At 44.0% G+C, this 18,587-nt stretch overlaps 1 protein-coding gene across 3 annotated transcripts in view; it reads left to right on the top strand.

The window, feature by feature from the left end:
* Positions 1–18,587, top strand: part of MTUS2 (microtubule associated scaffold protein 2) — a 472,062-nt gene that overhangs the window by 397,928 nt on the left and 55,547 nt on the right. For all 3 annotated transcript variants that reach the window (XM_017848470.1, XM_017848469.1, XM_017848471.1), the window contains one exon: positions 5,487–5,553. In XM_017848470.1, the coding sequence (XP_017703959.1) occupies positions 5,487–5,553 (67 nt within the window). The remainder of the gene's footprint in view (positions 1–5,486; positions 5,554–18,587) is intronic.

Genomic DNA, 18,587 nt, shown 5'->3' with positions numbered 1-18,587 from the left:
GGGTTAGACCACAGTGTTCTGTAATTGTTCATCCATTTACTGACTCTCTGGAAGTCAAGCTTCTTGAGAACTGAAATGTCTGCCAGGCACATAGTAGGCACTCAGTGAGTATGTGTTATTTGGTGTACATTTCCTATTTCTGGATGAATTGGGGTGAAAGTACCTCAGATTTACCCAGCATTCAGTTTTAGTAGTAAATAGCTGTTCTGTTGGTTTGTCATTTGAGGAGTGGCACAGGTGGCTGATACGCAAGCATAGAATCACACAGATGATGCTAACAAGGACAGGCGTTTTCACTTCCCATTACCACCAGCTTCACGGGGTAGCATCAACCATCGGAAGAGATAATGCCCGTTGAGCACACATGTTAAAATAACAGAGTATGGCAGGCTGGCCTGGGCTTTGGCCACCCATCTGATTGCTTGAGGTTAATGGGATGATTAGTGGGTTGTCTGCTCTGCAAGGCTGCTCTAGCAAGGAAAAGTGAAAGGCAGTATCCTCGCGAGTTTGTGAAAAGTCTTAGATTGGGAGCCATGTCTAAAAAGAAGTGGAGGCTTCACTGTAGCAGATTTGCAGGGGTATGTTTAGGGCAAGACGTACAGGGAGTGAGTTGGATGTTTCATGGGAGTAGCTTGTCTTGCATTTCATCTATGAATAAAGAGATAGACCATGCCAGAATGAATGGAGAACTCAGCGTGCAAAGGAGAGCGGTACATGACCAAATAAAAGAGGTAGCTAAGAAGACACAGCTGCTGGTTTGGGGCTTAGATAAATGTTCTTCAAGTATCAACTTCCAGTTAAGCCTGTCATAGAATAAACAGAAATTTTAGAGGGATGGCCTTGTTAGGCTTTGCAATTTCTGGACTATATCACCAGGACAGTTTGGATGATTAACGCTGAGTTCTATTTTTAGCCCTCTTGAGTGAAAACAGGAGCCCATGTACTTGGCACTCGTTGGGAATTTTCCACTCATCCCCTGTTTAGAGAGGCACTGATCTAACCCTGGGCCCTCAGAGAAGGCCTTGCTCATATTTCAGTCAACCCACGGTGTCATCACCCAGACCAGGCATAGTTTGGGCAACAGAGGGGATTAGAGACTTGAGATCCTTTCCAAGGGAGTCCTGGGTGTTCAACAGAACCTATGGGCCTTGCAGGATCACACTGGATTCTTTTGAACCATGATGGATGGAGGAATAACTTTTTGAGGCAAAGAACAGTGAATGGAAGATTCCTTTAAGTTCACTCTTGCCTAAGGAACAGTGTTCCTGCAGTCACAGCTATTGACTCATTTCATTGCAGGGTAGCACTACGTCATTCTGGTTTGGCTTGCAGAAAGCAAAAAGTCACTTACTTTATGCAGAGAAGTCATAAATTAGAAGAGTTGATATCCTTTCAAAAAACAAGCACTTACGGAAGAAGGGCTGTCGCCAAACGGCACAGGCTGGCCTTAGCGAGCCAGAGCTGAGCTGTGCCGGCATCTTCAGCAGCAACATATTCAGAGGTCATGAGACAGCATCCTTCTAGAAGCTGGTGGGGAAAACTAAACTCTCTCAGAAGTTATAGTCCAAGTAGGCTATGGTGAAATGGGTCCAGACGCTGTAAACAGACAAATATGCAACTCACGAATCCACATCCAGGACAGAGACAGGCAGTTCAGGCTGTGGAGTGGGATGTGAATGCAGCCAGGGCATTGTTCCGTTGAGACAGAGTAGTCAGGAGCGGACCCTGCCTCTCTCCCAGTCAGACATGAAAAGCTTCTTGGTAATAAGTGCTCAGATCCAAGCCGAGGCTCAGGGCAATTTGGATCTTGTTGCTTCTATCTAAGTATGGCTAGGAGGGGAAATCTTGGTGTGCTCATGTTTGATGAAGAGTGTGGATTTTGGGTGGACACTCTTGCCTTTGCCATTTCCTGGTGGGTTGTGCAGGGGCCAGCCACTTCACCATAGAGCCCCAGTTTCCTCCTCCATAAAGGGAAATAAAACCTGGGATGCTCTGGACAGTGTCTCCAGGAGTAAATGACTTAAAGGGCTTACCTAACATTGTGCCTGGACTACAGAGAGTGTTCGGTGCTGGACAGCATGAATCCCCTGTAGTAATTAGTAAATAATACTTAGCCAGAGCTTGCCAGAGTTAAGTTCTTTTCCTTGACATTTTAGTCATCAGGTTTGTTGCTTATGTTTGGCAGCCAACTCTTCCTCGGTAAGCCATAGTTTGGAACTGGCTGGTTTTAGAGCCTGAACTTGCAAAAGGATGGACGAGGTCATTTTTACTGGGTCTTCGTGATCTGTTTTAATAGCCTCTGCTTCCCCAAATGGAGATGGTACAAGGTCTCTAATTTCACTTCTATTTCCTTTCCACTTCCTTGCCTATCTCTTCCCTTCCTTCCTTTCTTTACTTGCCTTTTTTTTTTTTTTTTTTTCCAGTTCTCACTTGGTTTCCATCAATCTTATTTGTGTTGCTCTTAAAGCAACAGATGGATGGGGAAGGCCTGGCCACAAAGTACCAGCATTAGCTTTTCAGCAAAGTGATTCAAGTCTGAGGGTCTTCATCAGCAGTCTCCCTCATAGTCAGCACCACACCTAAGAGGCCTGTCCCTCTCATAGGGCCTTCTGGCCACTCCTTCCCCACAGGCCTGATTCTTCTGTGGCTGGGAGTGTGGACTGGTCTGTTATGATGTGAGAGATCCCTGGGGCATGACAGGGAGCTGAGGGAAATGTTGGCTTTGAGTTAGAAATTAGAGCTCATTTGTTGTTTTTGTTATGTTCTGATTGTTCACTGCCTGGCCCGGTCTAAGTCTTTGCAACTCTCATTGCTCCGAGAGTGAACGCTGTGTAATGCTATTTCTGGACTGATAAGCATACTATTTCAATTATCTGGCTGTGTTTAGGAATTAGAGAATGTGAGTATTCAAAATTATTCTTGACAGTAAAAGCAAGTTAGTTTTTCCACTAGTTTAAGATTATTTCAGGGTCAATATCGAAATTAGCGCTCTCCAAAATACCAAATTTGCTTAACCTACAGGAACACATTGATTGTCATCTGGCCATATTATGCTGCTGTTAGAATGAGCATATAATCCCTGTGATCTGTCTGATTAGAACATGTTCCCTGTTCTGGCTTCTCCAATCTCTGAATCACATCAAAAATTAAGCAAAATCAAGGCAGGCCAGGAAGGTGCTTACAAAAACAGAGCATAAGGCCAGGCACGGTGGCTCACACCTGTAATCCCAGTACTGTGGCAGCTACAGACTGGGCAGATTGCTTAAGCCCAGGAGTTTGCAACCAGCCTGAGCAACATGGTGAAACCTCGTCTCTACTAAAAATACAAAAAATTAGCTAGGCGTGATGGCATGCACCTGTAGTCCCTGCTACTTGGGAGGCTGAGGTGTGAGGATACCTTGAGCCTGGGAGGTGGAGGTTGCAGTGAGCCATGCATTCCAGGCTAGGTGACAGAGCGAGATCTTGTCTCAGAAAAAAAAAAAAAGAGGATACGACTGATATGGAAATTCTAAATGCATTTAGATAATTAATATGGAAAAGCACCTATTATATATAGGATGTTATCCAGTTGCAAATGAAATACAAGGAAACAGAAATATAATAACAACTTACACTTGTATGAGCTTGCTAAGTGCTGGACACTAACTACATCACATACATTAATTTAATCCTCATGACAACCCTGCACCGTGGGTGTGGCGTTAGAGTAGGAATATTGAGATACAGAGTAGGATTAGGCAAGAAAATACATGCTCTCAGATGTAACTGTTAGCTTTGAAATTCAGGGAAAACAAGGATGCTATGGACTGGGATGGAAGGAGAGAACTTCAAAAATGAGATGGGAGGTGTCCGTTGGGTCTGTCTTAGTCTCTTTGGGATGCTATAACAAAATATCATAAACCAGGTGGTTTATAAATAACAGAAATTTATTTCTTACAATTCTGGAGGCTGGGAAGCCCAAGATCTAGGCTCCAACAGATTCAGTGTCTGGTGCTGGCCACTTTCCCGTAAACATTAGTACCTTCTGGCTGTATCCTTACATGGAGGAAGGGGCAAGGCAGCTCCCTGGGACCCCTCTAATTTTATTCATGAGGGCTCCACCCTCATGACCTGATCACTTCCCGGAAGCCCCACCTCCTAATATCATCAGCTTGGAGGTGAGGATTTCAACATGAATTTTAGGGGGATTGAGGGGAACACATACCTTCAGACTGTAGCAGGGCCCATTTCCCTCAGGGACAGATCTATTGCTGCATTTTCTTAAGGAAACCGTTAGCTAATAATTTTTGACTCCTGTGATGAAAATAGCTCTCAGTGTATTATGAAAATAGGGTTTTATTTTTGACATGATGAATATTATGACACAGCTTAGCAAATGCCCTCTGGATAACCTGAGACCCTCCCACCAACCCAAAGCAGCACACTTGTTACCCGCGTCTCAAAACAGCACACCGGAAACAGTATTGTGAGAACGGTCTGGTCACAGTCCGCACACATCCTTCAGAGGCGCTGAAACCAAAGGCAACGGTTATTAAGGAAGAAAGAATGTTCTCAAGGCCCCGATGATATTCACGCTAGGTATTTGGTCCACATTTTACTCAAAATTCCCTCTCTGGAAATCAGTTTGCTTTGAGAGTCTCTGCCACAGAATGACAGAGACTTTCTTTGAAGGCCTGTATTTTTGGTATCTCAGACTTGAAGAGAATTCATGTAGCACATCTTTTCTGGTAATTGTGAGTAATAAAATCATAATATGCTGTTTACGGTGACTCAATAACGCAGATTACAAATTCAGCATATCTTCAACTACTTCCCTACTTTGATTTGAAAACAGCTTAGCAGTCATTTAGTTATACGTGGCATTTTTTGCACTAAATGGTATTTCAAACTTGAGATTTCCTCTTTTTTCATCTATTGATGCTGACAGTGGAACAGAAAACTTGGAAACCTTAAATGTTGTTGGTCATATTACAAAGAGAAGTGTTTCGTGCTAAGCCTTCTGTCCTGAGCTTTATTATTGATTAAGTAGCTAATCATGTATGGACAAAAGGGTAAGTGTAAAAAACAGTTGGTAAAACAAGCATTTGGCCCTCAGAGAAATATGGCACAGACTTTTGTAATGGTTGGAAATCTCACAGTAGTGATAATAATAAACACTGTATAATAATATATGGCAATAGATTAATGCATGGGACATAAATATGCAAAGAATTATTGCAGGATGATATACAAGAGCATAATCCAGACAAAAGCACAACCACGGGTGTTATTAATATTATAATGCAAGCTTTGCCATTTGAATGGGATACAAATGAATGAGTCAGACTTGACTTTGTAAGTTTTTATATGCTTATATAATGTGAAAATTATCTCCTTAAGGACTAGACTTATAAATATTTGCTTAATACGATTCATTAATTAATCATGTGAAAGTGCTTATCTAGCATAAAACTAGGGGACTCTCGGTATCCGTTTTGTTTTTTCAGAGTGAAAGTGCCCTTGTGAAAGAAAAAGAGCTGTCAATCGAACTTGCAAACATCAGGGATGAAGTTGGTAAGTAGGGCATTGCAAATGAGGAGCATAAAGAATGTCTTTTCCTGATTCCTATGAATGTGTAACAAAAGCAATGACGCCTCCTGTAATAAGCCAGTGCAAACCTGCCTAGATGAATGAAGTGTCTTGCCCAGCGCAGTGGTGGGCTGCTGCGGCCTTAGCAGGGAACCATAATTTTCACGTCTCTGCTGTTATAAAGACAGCTTCCTAACAGTTCACAGTGGAACTCATCAGTCCTTGACTCTGCTATTTGCAGACGGCAGCTCATACACCAGTCTGCATTGATCCATCTGGGTCCCCTCTGATAAAATGAGGTGCTGTCTGTAAGACGCAGATGTTCCATGGCTTCCTGCCACTGTCTACCCCGCTGTGAAATACTCTGTGGTCTAGAACAAGGTCAAAAACACAAATCTGGTTGGATTAAAAATATGAGAGTTCATGTTGAAATTTCTAATCTTTGGCTGATGAAATGGTTTGGTTCAGTCTGGACCATAGAGACCTTACAAATAAAATGATCCCCAAACCCTGGGGATGTGGCTTTCACTGTAGGTCAAGGACAGGACCAGATATTTGCCATGTTCTCATTGCTTGATCCCATTTTCCCTCTTGACCATCTGTTATTCTCTTTCCCCAGGAATCAGTCAGCAAAGCTGAAATACGCATGGTCTGTTCCCATTGCCCACTACTGTCTTTATCAGTGAGCACTTCTCCTACATCTAGTGTGGTCCTGGGAACAGGCCACCGTGTGCAGGTGTGGCTTCCTCCGTGAGGGGATTGGAGCAATCTCAGGTGTCCTTGGCACGTAGCCAGCCATGCAGATAGGCAGAAGGCTGGACTTCCCCGGGGACGACAGGCCCTCAGGTGTACAGTGGACAGAATAGTGAGATCCAAGCATAGCCTTCCCCAACCCTTTGTATTCCTCTCTCCTTTTGTTAAAATGTTTCCTTTTTCTCCCCTGTGAGTTCTGTGACTTCTTTTAACGTTAAAGTAGGTCTGCAGTGGTCTCTTCTCCTCTCTAAGGACAGCAGGTGCTTGTGGGAAAACAACAAATAACAGGCCCCTTCCCAGCCTCGCTGGTGTGTGATCCAGAGCAGCAGGACCCGACTACTGCTACACCCGGACACCCCTTCTCCCCGGCCAGGAGAAGCCCAGGGCTTGACGCCAGATATAAGCTTCTTCCGACAGAGTCAGCTAGGAAAGGCAGGGTGTGAGGAGCCCTGGGAAGCTGAGGTCCATGAGGGCCATGTCTGACCTGGCTGGAAGGAGGAGCGGGAGGGGTGAAAGGGGCCCCATGCCCCGCAGACTCCTGCTGGAAAAGTCTCATCCTTCCTTTTTGCCATTGTGTTGTTTTCGTGGAGATTGAGCCTAATTTCTGTTTGTTGGGTATCACCCCAAGCAGCATTCACAGGGACAGCTCCAGTGATGACCTCATTGCCAAGGCCACCGTGGGTGAAGGCTCTGTGCCCCCATCTGAGTTTCTTCACCAGTGTGGCCACCCCTCATGATCCAGATGCTCACATCTGGCCTCAAAGACCAGTGTTGAGAGTGGCCCCTACTTTTTCCTGAAGGGAAACTCCTGGTACACTCACTGGTGACCCTGCCCGATGCCAGGGGCTGTTTCCGTTCTTCTCTAAGGAAGGCCTCACCACCGTTCACCCATGGAGCCATGGGTCCCATGTGATTGGCTGCCCTCCTGTGCATGCACACATTGTACACACATGCACACACACACACATGCGCGCATGCGAGAGCCGTCCTCCTCGATGACTCCCATGGTTCCTTTAGAAGGACCTTCTGCCTCCTTCCCCACTGATGGAAACAGCTTTATCAAAAAGGAGTTCCTCCTTCCTCACCTGATGAACTGCAGACCCCCTCTGCACCCATCCGCTTTAGGACCTGCCCTCAGTTGGAGGTGACCCTGAGGCCTCTGCTCCTCAGTGAAGCTGCCAAAGAGTAGGTTTCACCTCTGCTGGCCTTCAGGTCAGTTCCCAGGGGATGTGGAGGTGGAGACAGCCAGGAGATCTTGCCTTGTCCCCTACTGGAATCTGCCTTCCACCTTGTAGAGGTAGAGACTCTTGGAGATGGCCCCTGATGACACTGTAGGACAGCTCAGAGGCCTAGGGTAGAGGTTCCAGAATTCTCAATTCGCAGTGACCACAGTGTCTCAGTAACCTTTTTTTTCACAGTCTCAAGGCCAAATAAATACCTCGCAGCTCTATTTATTGAGGAGTTAGGTCTAAGCCACTTAAGTGTGTATGTCCTAACAACTTTGTGGCCATTTGAAAAACTGAACATAAATGCAAAGAAAACAATATATTTTTGTTTTATTCTTTTATTTTATTTTATTTTATTTTTATTATACTTCAAGTTCTAGGGTACATGTGCATAACGTGCAGGTTTGTTACATATGTATACTTGTGCCATGTTGGTGTGCTGCACCCATCAACTCGTCAGCACCCATCAATTCGTCATTTATATCATGTATAACTCCCAATGCAATCCCTCCCCCCTCCCCCCTCCCCATGATAGGACCCGGTGTGTGATGTTCCCCTTCCCGAGTCCAAGTGATCTCATTGTTCAGTTCCCACCTATGAGTGAGAACATGCGGTGTTTGGTTTTCTGTTCTTGTGATAGTTTGCTAAGAATGATGGTTTCCAGCTGCATCCATGTCCCTACAAAGGACGCAAACTCATCCTTTTTTATGGCTGCATAGTATTCCATGGTGTATATGTGCCACATTTTCTTAATCCAGTCTGTCACAGATGGACATTTGGGTTGATTCCAAGTCTTTGCTATTGTGAATAGTGCCGCAATAAACATACGTGTGCATGTGTCTTTGTAGTAGAATAATTTATAATCCTTTGGGTATATACCCAGTAGTGGGATGGCTGGGTCATATGGTACATCTAGTTCTAGATCCTTGAGGAATTGCCATACTGTTTTCCATAATGGTTGAACTAGTTTACAATCCCACCAACAGTGTAAAAGTGTTCCTATTTCTCCACATCCTCTCCAACACCTGTTGTTTCCTGACTTTTTAATGATTGCCATTCTAACTGGTGTGAGATGGTATCTCATTGTGGTTTTGATTTGCATTTCTCTGATGGCAAGTGATGATGAGCATTTTTTCATGTGTCTGTTGGCTGTATGAATGTCTTCTTTTGAGAAATGTCTGTTCATATCCTTTGCCCACTTGTTGATGGGGTTGTTTTTTTCTTGTGTATTTGTTTGAGTTCTTTGTAGATTCTGGATATTAGCCCTTTGTTGTTTTATTCTTAAGGAACCACAATGACTTGCTTGTGATTGGGTCCCACACAACTTCTCAGACCTTGGCATCAGATTGGATAAGGCTATCCTTGTATCTTGTTTCACACTGATTTTCACTGCATACTTTTTATCACAGCAGCAGCCAAAACCTCAGCTTTGCAAAAATATGATATCAAAGGGGATGAAGTGTGAGCTAATGTTGAGCTAATGGCAAAACTCTGAACCCCCCAAACCAGGAGTACGCATGGTGTCCCCCAGGGAGGCAGCATTGGTGTATTTCCCTTGGGAATATTAATAGAAGAAACCCTGCAGTGCACTGTGATTTGCCACAGTGGCCCAGGGTGCCTCAGCACACAGTTTGCAAACCACAGGCCTGGGGACACTTCCCTGCCCTCAGTGGCTGAGAGACTTGAGCATGAGGAAGGTTGAGTCTTCAGAGACTCAGGAACAGAAAGATGCTGATAAGTTATGGTTCAGCTAGAAAAGTGTGCAGTGTTACCCCCTGTAATGTATAGCTCCTGCCGCCTTTCCTCCTCTCTTAGCAAGATATGTTGGTCTCAGTTAAGGGAATGATAGAAAAGCATTGAATTATATGAGGACTGTCAAGTCTTGTAGCCCTGAAATGCTAGAAGCCAGTCCCTGAGTGTGCTTCTCTATGAAATAGACGAGTTTCTAGGGGGTTCCAAGGCTTGGCAGTTCTGAGCATGGGCTTCAGGTTCAGGTGGGACGAGCTGGTAGACCTCTGTGTCCCACAAGTTCCCCTTCATAAAATGGAAAGTCAGTTAAAGAAGATAGTGCTGATGAAGCACTCTGTCAGAGTGACTCTCCTAACTATCCGGTGTGTAGCACCTTGAACCCAAAGACAAAAGATGGAAATTTCCACCCCAGGGTGAATTTCTCCCTGGAGAGACTTCTGCACTCCCCGTGGGCAAGCTTTGGCTCTGAGGGCCCTGTGTCCCCTGATGCAGTTGGGTTGGGTGCCGGGTGTGCCAAGTGCAAGGCTGTTTCTCTCTGTGCTTTCCCGAAGCTTCTAAATGCAGCAGGCACTACACAAGGATTGCGTTGGGTTTTGGGTTTAAGTCTTATTTGATTTCTGCCTAAGTGCTAAGAATAGAACCAGAATTATCTGCCAGATGAAAAAGCTACTGGAGGGAGGGCGGAAGGCCTTGGCAGCACCACTGCCTGGTTCCTTCAGCCCAGCTTTCATCCCCGGCACACACTTCAGCAGCAAGCACCCAGTTCACAGCTGAGATTGCATTGGTGAGAGAACAAAGACGGAGGGGAATGTGGGGATCAACCGTCAACCATAAAGCGCATAAGCTCTGGCGTCTTGACGTGCAATGTATTCTCTTTTTGGGAGAAGAGCATTGAGCATGCACACCTGGCTTACGGGTGGCCCAGAGAGAGTAGTATGGCCAGTCCCTTCACCTTAGCACCAGCCCTGTCCTAAGTTAAGGCTCTTGTCAGCTGAGTCTAATGGGAACTGGAGGTGGAGGGATGTGGGGGGACATGGGGGAGATGGAATTTCTAAGGCTCTGAATTCAGACAAGGAAGAAGGGAGAAAGGTGCAGAAAGTCAGAATAGTTAGGTGTATTTATTGCAGATTCCAGAACAGGGCTGTCCTGTATCCCAAATCTAAAAATTGCTGCTTAAACTGTTTCATATCCATTAAACTGCTGCCCTAAATTCCACCAATTCCACTAATAAGTACCCATCCATTGTCCAAACTTTTGAGGTGAATAAATGCAATCAAAAGCTTTAGCATCTGGACTGAGCACAGTGACTCACACCTGTAATCCTAGCACTTTGGGAGGCTGAAGCAGGTGGATCACCTGAGGTCAGGAGTTCGAGACCAGCCTGGCCAACATGGTCAAACCTCCATCTCTACTCAAAAAAAAAAAAAAAAAAAAATTAGCCAGGTGTGGTGGCAGGTGCCAGTAATCCCAGCTACTGAGGAGGCTGAGGCAGGAGAATCACCTGAACCCAGAAGGCAGAGGTGGCAGTAAGCCGAGATTGCGCCATTGCACTCCAGCCTGGGTGACAAGAGCAAAACTCTGTCTCAAAAAACAAAAAAAAAAAGTTTTAGCGTCTGGTCAGAATCAGCTTTGTCTGTGTTCACAGGCCTGATGCATGTTAGAATCACCTGCAGTGATGCCCTAGGCAACAGAATCAAAACATTTGAAGAGGAGGCCGAGGCCATTTTTTTTAAAGGCCCCAGGTGCTTATTAAGTACAGTGAAGTTGGAGATTCAATGAACTACACTGAAGGACAGGTGGTTTGATTTGGGCCAGGGACAGGGTTGAGGCACGGAGTACATCATTTGGGATAGGCCTGGGAGGGCAGGATCCCATCATGGGGGGCCCTGGGCAGCAAGGCAGGCCAAGGAAGAGCAGCACAGGTGGGTGGGGAAAGGTGCAGAAAAGGAAGATGCGAAAGACAAATTTCACCTGTTTGGAGATTATACCGAGGCTGGCCTGGCTCCTGAGACATGGCAAAGGATATCGCTTTCCTTCACTCCCGCCTCCTTCCTTCGCCTTTGCCCGTCTGCCTGGGGGACTCAGTCTTCTCAAGTCAGCTACCCTCCTGGTTAGATGGACTTTGGGGAGCGAGGCGTGGAAAGCAATCCCCAGCACACTTGCAGACACTGCCCTTTTATACCTTCCCATTTGTGACATCTCTGGTGGTATCACGACTGAATCTTCTAGAAGGTCTGTAGTTGGCATAGTGCCCTCTACCAGAGACTTGATGTGTGTCCTCACGCACTAGAAGAGAATCTCCAGTAGTCTTTAAGTAGGAATTTCCTGGCAATTGATTTACAAGTAAACCTTGAGAACATGCCCTAGTGAGTGCTGTTTTCTCATGCCCAGGGCATGGAAGGTTTCTCCATACTGATGGCCAATTCTTCCTCATCAGCTGAGTGTCCAGTGATTCCATTCAGTTCTGACACCAAGGACCCAGTGTTAGTATAGACCCCCAGGTTGAGAGCTCAGTCCCACAAGACCGTGTCCACCTCAGAAACCAGTCCTAAGTCTCAGCGGCCACCCAAGGTTCTGTCCAATCTGCTATAAACTCAGAGGTTCCCACAACTGCCGCCTTAGATTTGATAATTCACTAGAAAGATTCATAGAGCAGGATATATGGCAGGGAGAGAGGTGGGGACTTTCCATGCCCTCTGGGTGCACCATCTTCCCTGTACCTTGGTATACTCACCAACCCCAAAGCCCGTTGAATCACGTTCAAGAGTTTATATAATTTTGGCTAAGGCAGGTGGATCACTTGAGACCAGGAGTTTCAGGCCAGTAGACCCCGTCTCTACTAAAAATACAGAAAAAAAATTAGCCAGGCGTGGTGGCAGGCACCTGTAATCCCAGCTACTCAGGAGGCTGAGGCAGGAGAATTGCTTGAACCTGGGAGGCAGATGTTGCAGTGAGCTGTGATTGTGCCACTGCACTCCAGCCTGGGCGACAGAGCAAGACTCTGTCTCAAAAAAAAAAAAAAAAAAAGTTTATATAATTCTATCCCCAGCCTCCCTTCCTCTCCCTGGAGGTCGGTGGGTGGGACTGAAAGTTCCAATCCTCTAATGACTTGTTCCTTCTGGTGACCAGCCCCATCCTAAAGTCAAGTAGGGACCCTACCCTAAGTCACCATTAGCATAAACTCAGGTGTGACTGAAAGGGGATCATTATGAGTCACAAAAGGTAATCCTGCCACTCGAAAAACTCCAAGCATTTTAGAGACTTGTGCCAGAAACTGGGGAGAAGGACCAAATATATTTTATACCATATCCAGACCAGGTCGGTCCTACAGTCATGGAGAATGATTCACTCATTTAGCGAGGTTCTGAGCACCTTGTGTGGAGCAGACAGGGAAGTCAGGAGTTTAGGGCTAGTCCAGACCAGAGTGACAGTACCCTATCCATTGCATTTTAGAGCTCAGTCTACAGACTTGTTTCAAAGATCTTGGCTAAAGCTGGGACATGTGCCAGAAGCACCAAAGGAAAAACTTCGTTCTCTTTAATCTCAGTCCATTTGTGCATCCAACAGCTGTTTCTTGAGCACCTACTTTTTACCAGACACAGGCTGGTCAGGGTCACCATGGGTGGTGCGGTAGGTTATACTGTTTAAAGGGGCACCCCTGTGGGTCAGGGCTGAAATGCATCCATATTGCAGCCACCACCAAGCCCTGTGCCCTGGCATGAGGCTGCTGCCACTCAGAGGAAGGGACACTTTTTCCCCAGATTGCACAGAGGTGCTGTGTGGGCTAGATTGACCTGATGCTTACTACCAGAGATTCTGTGGTGCCTAAGACTCGGCTCATCTTCTCAAAGAGTTTACAATTAAAGGCTCTGTGAAAGAGGTGCTATCTACTGTGGACCTCATATGCTAAGATGCAAATAGATGCCTGTGGGCGGGGGAGGAGAGCACAACCATGGAGCACCTCCCAACACCTGCTGCCCCCCGTAAATCCGCCCTGGGACAGTGGTTGCCATGATCACTTGCAGGCACTGCCCATTCTGCACACCTAAGGACAGAAAGAGTGTTTCCCTGTTTCTCTGTGTATCAGAGTCTTCATACTTGTCATTTCATAGCCATAAAATGTTCTATAGTGCTGATAAACTACAATACATTCCTTTTCTTTGAGCATTTGGATCTTTACCATTTTTGTTGTTATGCAACAAGTATAGTGTTTGCAAATTACTTTTTACCTCTTTTGTTATTTTCTTGGGAATATATTCTCCAAAGCACTGACTGATCATTTTGGGAGGATTTTACATTTGTCCCAAATGTATCTATAATGCAAAATGTGTTGGATATTTATTCTGTAAATCAAGATAAAAGATTATGGTGGATTTCATCTTGTGTTGCTAGGGTTGTCTTATAAAGAGGAAATTAAATCTTCTCTCTCTCCCTCTCATGCACACACACATGCACACAAATGAGAAGAGACACGTAATATCCAAGTATGTATCAGGGTATAGTTTAGGACAGAGCCTTTTGTGGTTCAAGAGTAGAGTCCCCATGGAGTGGCTGAATTTGCTTATGTTTGTGTTACCTTGTACATGTTTATTATCCATAGTTCAAAAATCCAAAATCTGAAATGCTCTAAAATCCAGCACCTTTTGAGCACTGACCTGATGCTCAAAAGAAATGCTGAGTGGATGCTTTCAGATTTCAGATTTTTAAATTAGGGATGCTCAACTAGTAAGTATAATGCAAATATTCCAAAAAAAAAAAAATCCGAAATGTGAAATGCTTTTGGTACCAAGCATTTCAGATAAGGGATACTCAACATATGTTTCCTTGGAGACAGGGCACTCTGGTGTCAAAAATGAAATCAGATCAAGTTAGAAGTTTAGGAGTATATGATGCATACAAAAGTATACGTCATGAACTGGGAGACCTCAAACCAAAAACTGCTACTAAGGCTCAACTTTACAGCAGTTGCAGCACAATTTCTAGAGCATAAAGATTTTGACTTTTTTCATGATTGGCTGTCATGTATTCTTTTTTAAGGCAAATAGAGCTGTTTGAGCTGATTCATCTGTAGCTGATTGGTTTGATTTCATTGAATCATGCTTATAAAGACCAAAAGCTTACTTGTGTGTTTGTTTAGGGATAGGATAATTGCCTGTTTGGGGAAATCAGGGTGACTTAAGTTTCAGTTACCTGGGTCTAGGTGGTTGGCCTTGGGGTATATAAACTGTGGCCTCCATTTTTGTTTTTTAAAAATGCTGGTCATAAAGGATCTCATCCTCAACTCACCCTCCATGGGTGATGGCTCTTGTCTGTGGAGTTTTGGGGAATTGGGTGTGTCCTTGGAAAAGGCTTCCCCAGGTGGTGGTGGTTGTGGGGATTAAAGGGTGTTTTGGAAACCAGAATCCAGCACCACACCCAGGGAGGAAGAGCAAAGATGCTAGAAATATATTTAATATTTGATTTTTTATCACATTTAAAAATTTTCCAGAAAATAAAATATGACCCTTGATTTTTCTGATGGAACACCACACTCCAAATTCCAAAGTCGAATATTGAATCATTGAAGAGCACTGATGTATTTGTAAGCACTGAAATCGGTTTATAAGATGCTGTTCCCCAGAAAGGATTATCTCCTTTCGAGATCGTATGCCTCACGTTTTGTTTACTGCCATCAGGTGGATGTTTAAGGTTCTCTCCCTAGCCAAGCTGAGAGAGAAAATGACATCATAGTCACATTGTGACTGCCTTATTAGAAAACCTGAGTCTTAAAAATCAATATGAATTAAACAAACTCCACCAGACAGCAAACATGCAATGCAGCGGCGATACAATGGAGCCTTCCGGCTGGCACCCCTCGCCAACCCTGCTGCCCTGCCGGCCAGACTGGAAGGCCTGTTGAAATGTGCATGAACCAATGATGCTTCCCCAGCAAAATTCCCGTCATACTCTTCCCTGGGGCTGCTCAAAGCTGTGACTATCTGAATGTGGTGTGAAATTGGCTCTTAACTTTGAAGTTCTCAATCACCCCAGCTGCTGGCTTCATTGGCCAGAACTAAGTCAGGCAAATTTAGCCACAATGGAGATGGGGATATGTGTTTTTTTCCCCTTGGTGACCTTGCCCAGATATTGCCCAATTCACCGCAGCTACCCCCAGTCCCCAGTACTGCTAGACAAAGCTGCCTCCTGCTCCTGTGCCCTTTTCAGAGCTTGTGACAGCCTCTGTTCTCAGTGTCCGCACCCAAGCCAGGCCACAGGTTTTCATCTTCCTGCTGGGTTCAGATTTAAGATGGACTTTGCTTTTTTATCTTTTCTGAACACTTTAAAATACTAAAATGGAATATAGTTGAAAACAGAATGCTCTATTTTTTTTTTTTTTTAAGACAGAGTCTTGCTCTCACCCAAGCTGGAGTGCAGTGGTATGATCTCAGCTCACTGCCACCTCCGACCCCGGGTTCAAGCGATTCTCGTGCCTCAGGCTCCCTAGTAGCTAGGATTACAGGCACGGGCCTCCATGCCCAGCTAGTTTTTGTATTTTTAGTAGAGACGGGGTTTCGCCATGTTTGTCAGGCTGGTCTCGAACTCCTGACCTCAAGTGATCTGCCCTCCTCGGCCTCCCAAAGTGTTGGGATTACAGGCGTGAGCCACCATGCCTGGCCTAAAGCACTCTTTCTATCAGAGTTTCTCAGGTATTGTACAGAAATCCAAATAGTTAAATCTGTTTTGATTAAGGTCAGTTTATTGAAATATAGCAAAACAATACCTGAATGTTTTCTATAATATAAAATAAAGATGTAGGAAAAAATTTTGAGAGCTTGATATAAAGGTATGGTAGGAATCTAAGTTTGTGGCAGTGAGCACTGAATTTTTATTTATTATGTTCTTAAGTTATTGACTAGCATGCATTTTTCAGTATGCTCTCATTTATGACTAGCAGCCCACACATACACACACATACAGTGGAAGGTATTTGTGAGATGATTTACCATTCATGGTTATCCAAAAAAATTATCTTCTGGTCTTAATGATTATAATCCCTTATAGTTACACAGTGCTTGGTACCTCCAAGCCCTTCCATATGACATGTTTTATTTATTCAAACAGTAAAGTAGGCGTTGGTATCCTTATTTTATACATAAGAAAACTGAGGGTCAGAAAGAGTAAGTGATTTCCTAACAGCATACAGCTGGTGTCGGAGAAAAGTCTTAAATTCTTCCCACATACAGTATCTAAGTTCACCATAGCATTTGCACCCTGACCACCAAGTGGTTTTTTTTTTTCCCCCAATTTTTAATTTGGTAAATTAAAATATCAGATAAACAAAATAAAATAATTGTTACTCCTAACTCCATATGACTTCTACACAAAACCATGAGAGATGCTAGTATAAATCTGTCCAAACATGGATTATAACACAGTGTGATTTAATTGGTCCTAGACTATATCCATTAGGATTGGGTTCAGGCATGAATAACAAAATCCCGAAATAATGGTAGCTTAATCAAGGCAGCTGTTCATTTCTCTCTTACGTAGGAGTCAAAAGGTGAGCACTGAGGAGCAGCTGTGGTTCTGCTCCCCGTCCTTGGGGACCCAGGCTCCTTACAGCCACTGTCCTAAGACCACAAAGAGGAGGACCGACTGTGGTCCAGTGTGGCAGTTGGTGTGACAGTCATCAATCACATCTGTGTTGCAGGTGGCAGGCTGGAAGAAGGAATGAACAAAGAAGTAGAGAAAGTGGGTCTGCTGTCTCTGGGGCAAAGTGTCCAGGAACTGTCCTTGACTATACATCTCTTTGGCCAGAACTAAGTTACAAGTCAAATTTAGCCACAATGGAGCTGGGGAAATGTGCTTTTTTTCCTGTTGGTGACCTTGCCCAGATACTATGTTATTACTATGGAAGAAGGGGAGAATGTGACTAGCACCCTATATCATAGGTCCTCAATTGCTTCAACAGTTAGATGGGGATAGTAGTCCTGTCATATGTAGGTATGAGGTAGGTGAGGGCCAAGGATCTAGCAGAATGTTTGGAAGAATAGTGGGTGCTCAGTATGTGTTAATTCCCTTACATTTCAGATTAGATTCTGCTGTCTCCTCTCTTGCCCAGCTTTAAAGAAGCTGACTCAAAATTAAGAAACCAAGAAACCAGCAGAAAAAATAACCAACCTTGGGATCACAAAAAGAATGTACGTTTTCTGATTCATAAAAATATCTGTTCTAAGCACACCGACTAAAAGACAGAGTTTGTCAGATTAGATAAAAAAAGAAAAGCAAGACTTGGCTACATGCTGCCTAAAAGAAACCCGCTTCAAACATAAAGACACAAATAAGTTAAAAGTGAAAGGATGAAAAAATATATATACTATGTTAACATCAATCAAAAGAATATTGGAGTGTCTGTATTCATATCACACAAAGCAGACTTCAGATCCAGGAATATTGCTAGGAGTGAAGATGGCCATTACATAGTGACAAAGAGGTTGATTTACTAAAAAGATGTAATGATACCAAATACCTACATGCCGAACAATAGAGCTTCTAAACACTGAAGCAAACATTGATAGAACTGAAAGGAGAAATAGACAAATCTACAGTTATGGTTGGAGACTCCAGCACTCCAGTCGGAGTAACAATAGAACAAGCAGGCAGAAAATCAGTCAGCCGTAGAAGACCTGAACAACGCTATCTTCCAACTTGACCTTACTGACATTGTAGAATGCTGTGTCCAACACAACAGAATACACATCTTTTTCAAATATATGTGAAACATTTGGCAACACAGACCATATTCTGAGCCATAAAACAAACTTCAACAAATATAAAAGAACTGAAAGTATACAAAATGTTTTGGACTATAATATAGTCTATAAATCAGTAACATAAAAATATCTGAAAAACAATCTCCAAACATTTGGAAATTAAACAACATCCAAATAACACATAGGTCAAAGAGGAAACAAGATAAATTAGGAAATATTTCGAATTAAATAAAAACACAACATATCAAAATCTATGGAATGCAAAATTCTCTTTGATTAGCAGAGTTGGATTTTCTCATTCAATTTGCCAGCAAAATTTAGGGGGTACCCAAAATATATACCAGGCTCTTTCCTAGGTAAGCTGATGGTGAGGTGAGGAGTGTTGTTTGAAAGAAGGTTTAGATTTAGTAGGTTTAATGTACTGTCCGAATTTTTTTCTGAAATGGAGTTTCGCTCTTGTTGCCCAAGCTGGAGTGCAGTGGCACAATCTCAGCTCACTGCAACCTCTGCCTCCTGGGTTCAAGCGATTCTCCTGCCT

The sequence above is a fragment of the Rhinopithecus bieti genome, unplaced genomic scaffold (genome assembly GCF_001698545.2).
Source record: "Rhinopithecus bieti isolate Rb0 unplaced genomic scaffold, ASM169854v2 scaffold_28547, whole genome shotgun sequence".
In the NCBI taxonomy this organism is placed as follows: Eukaryota; Metazoa; Chordata; class Mammalia; order Primates; family Cercopithecidae; genus Rhinopithecus; species Rhinopithecus bieti.
Note: the sequence above shows the minus strand (reverse complement) of the source record. Positions and strands in the feature narration are given on the sequence as shown.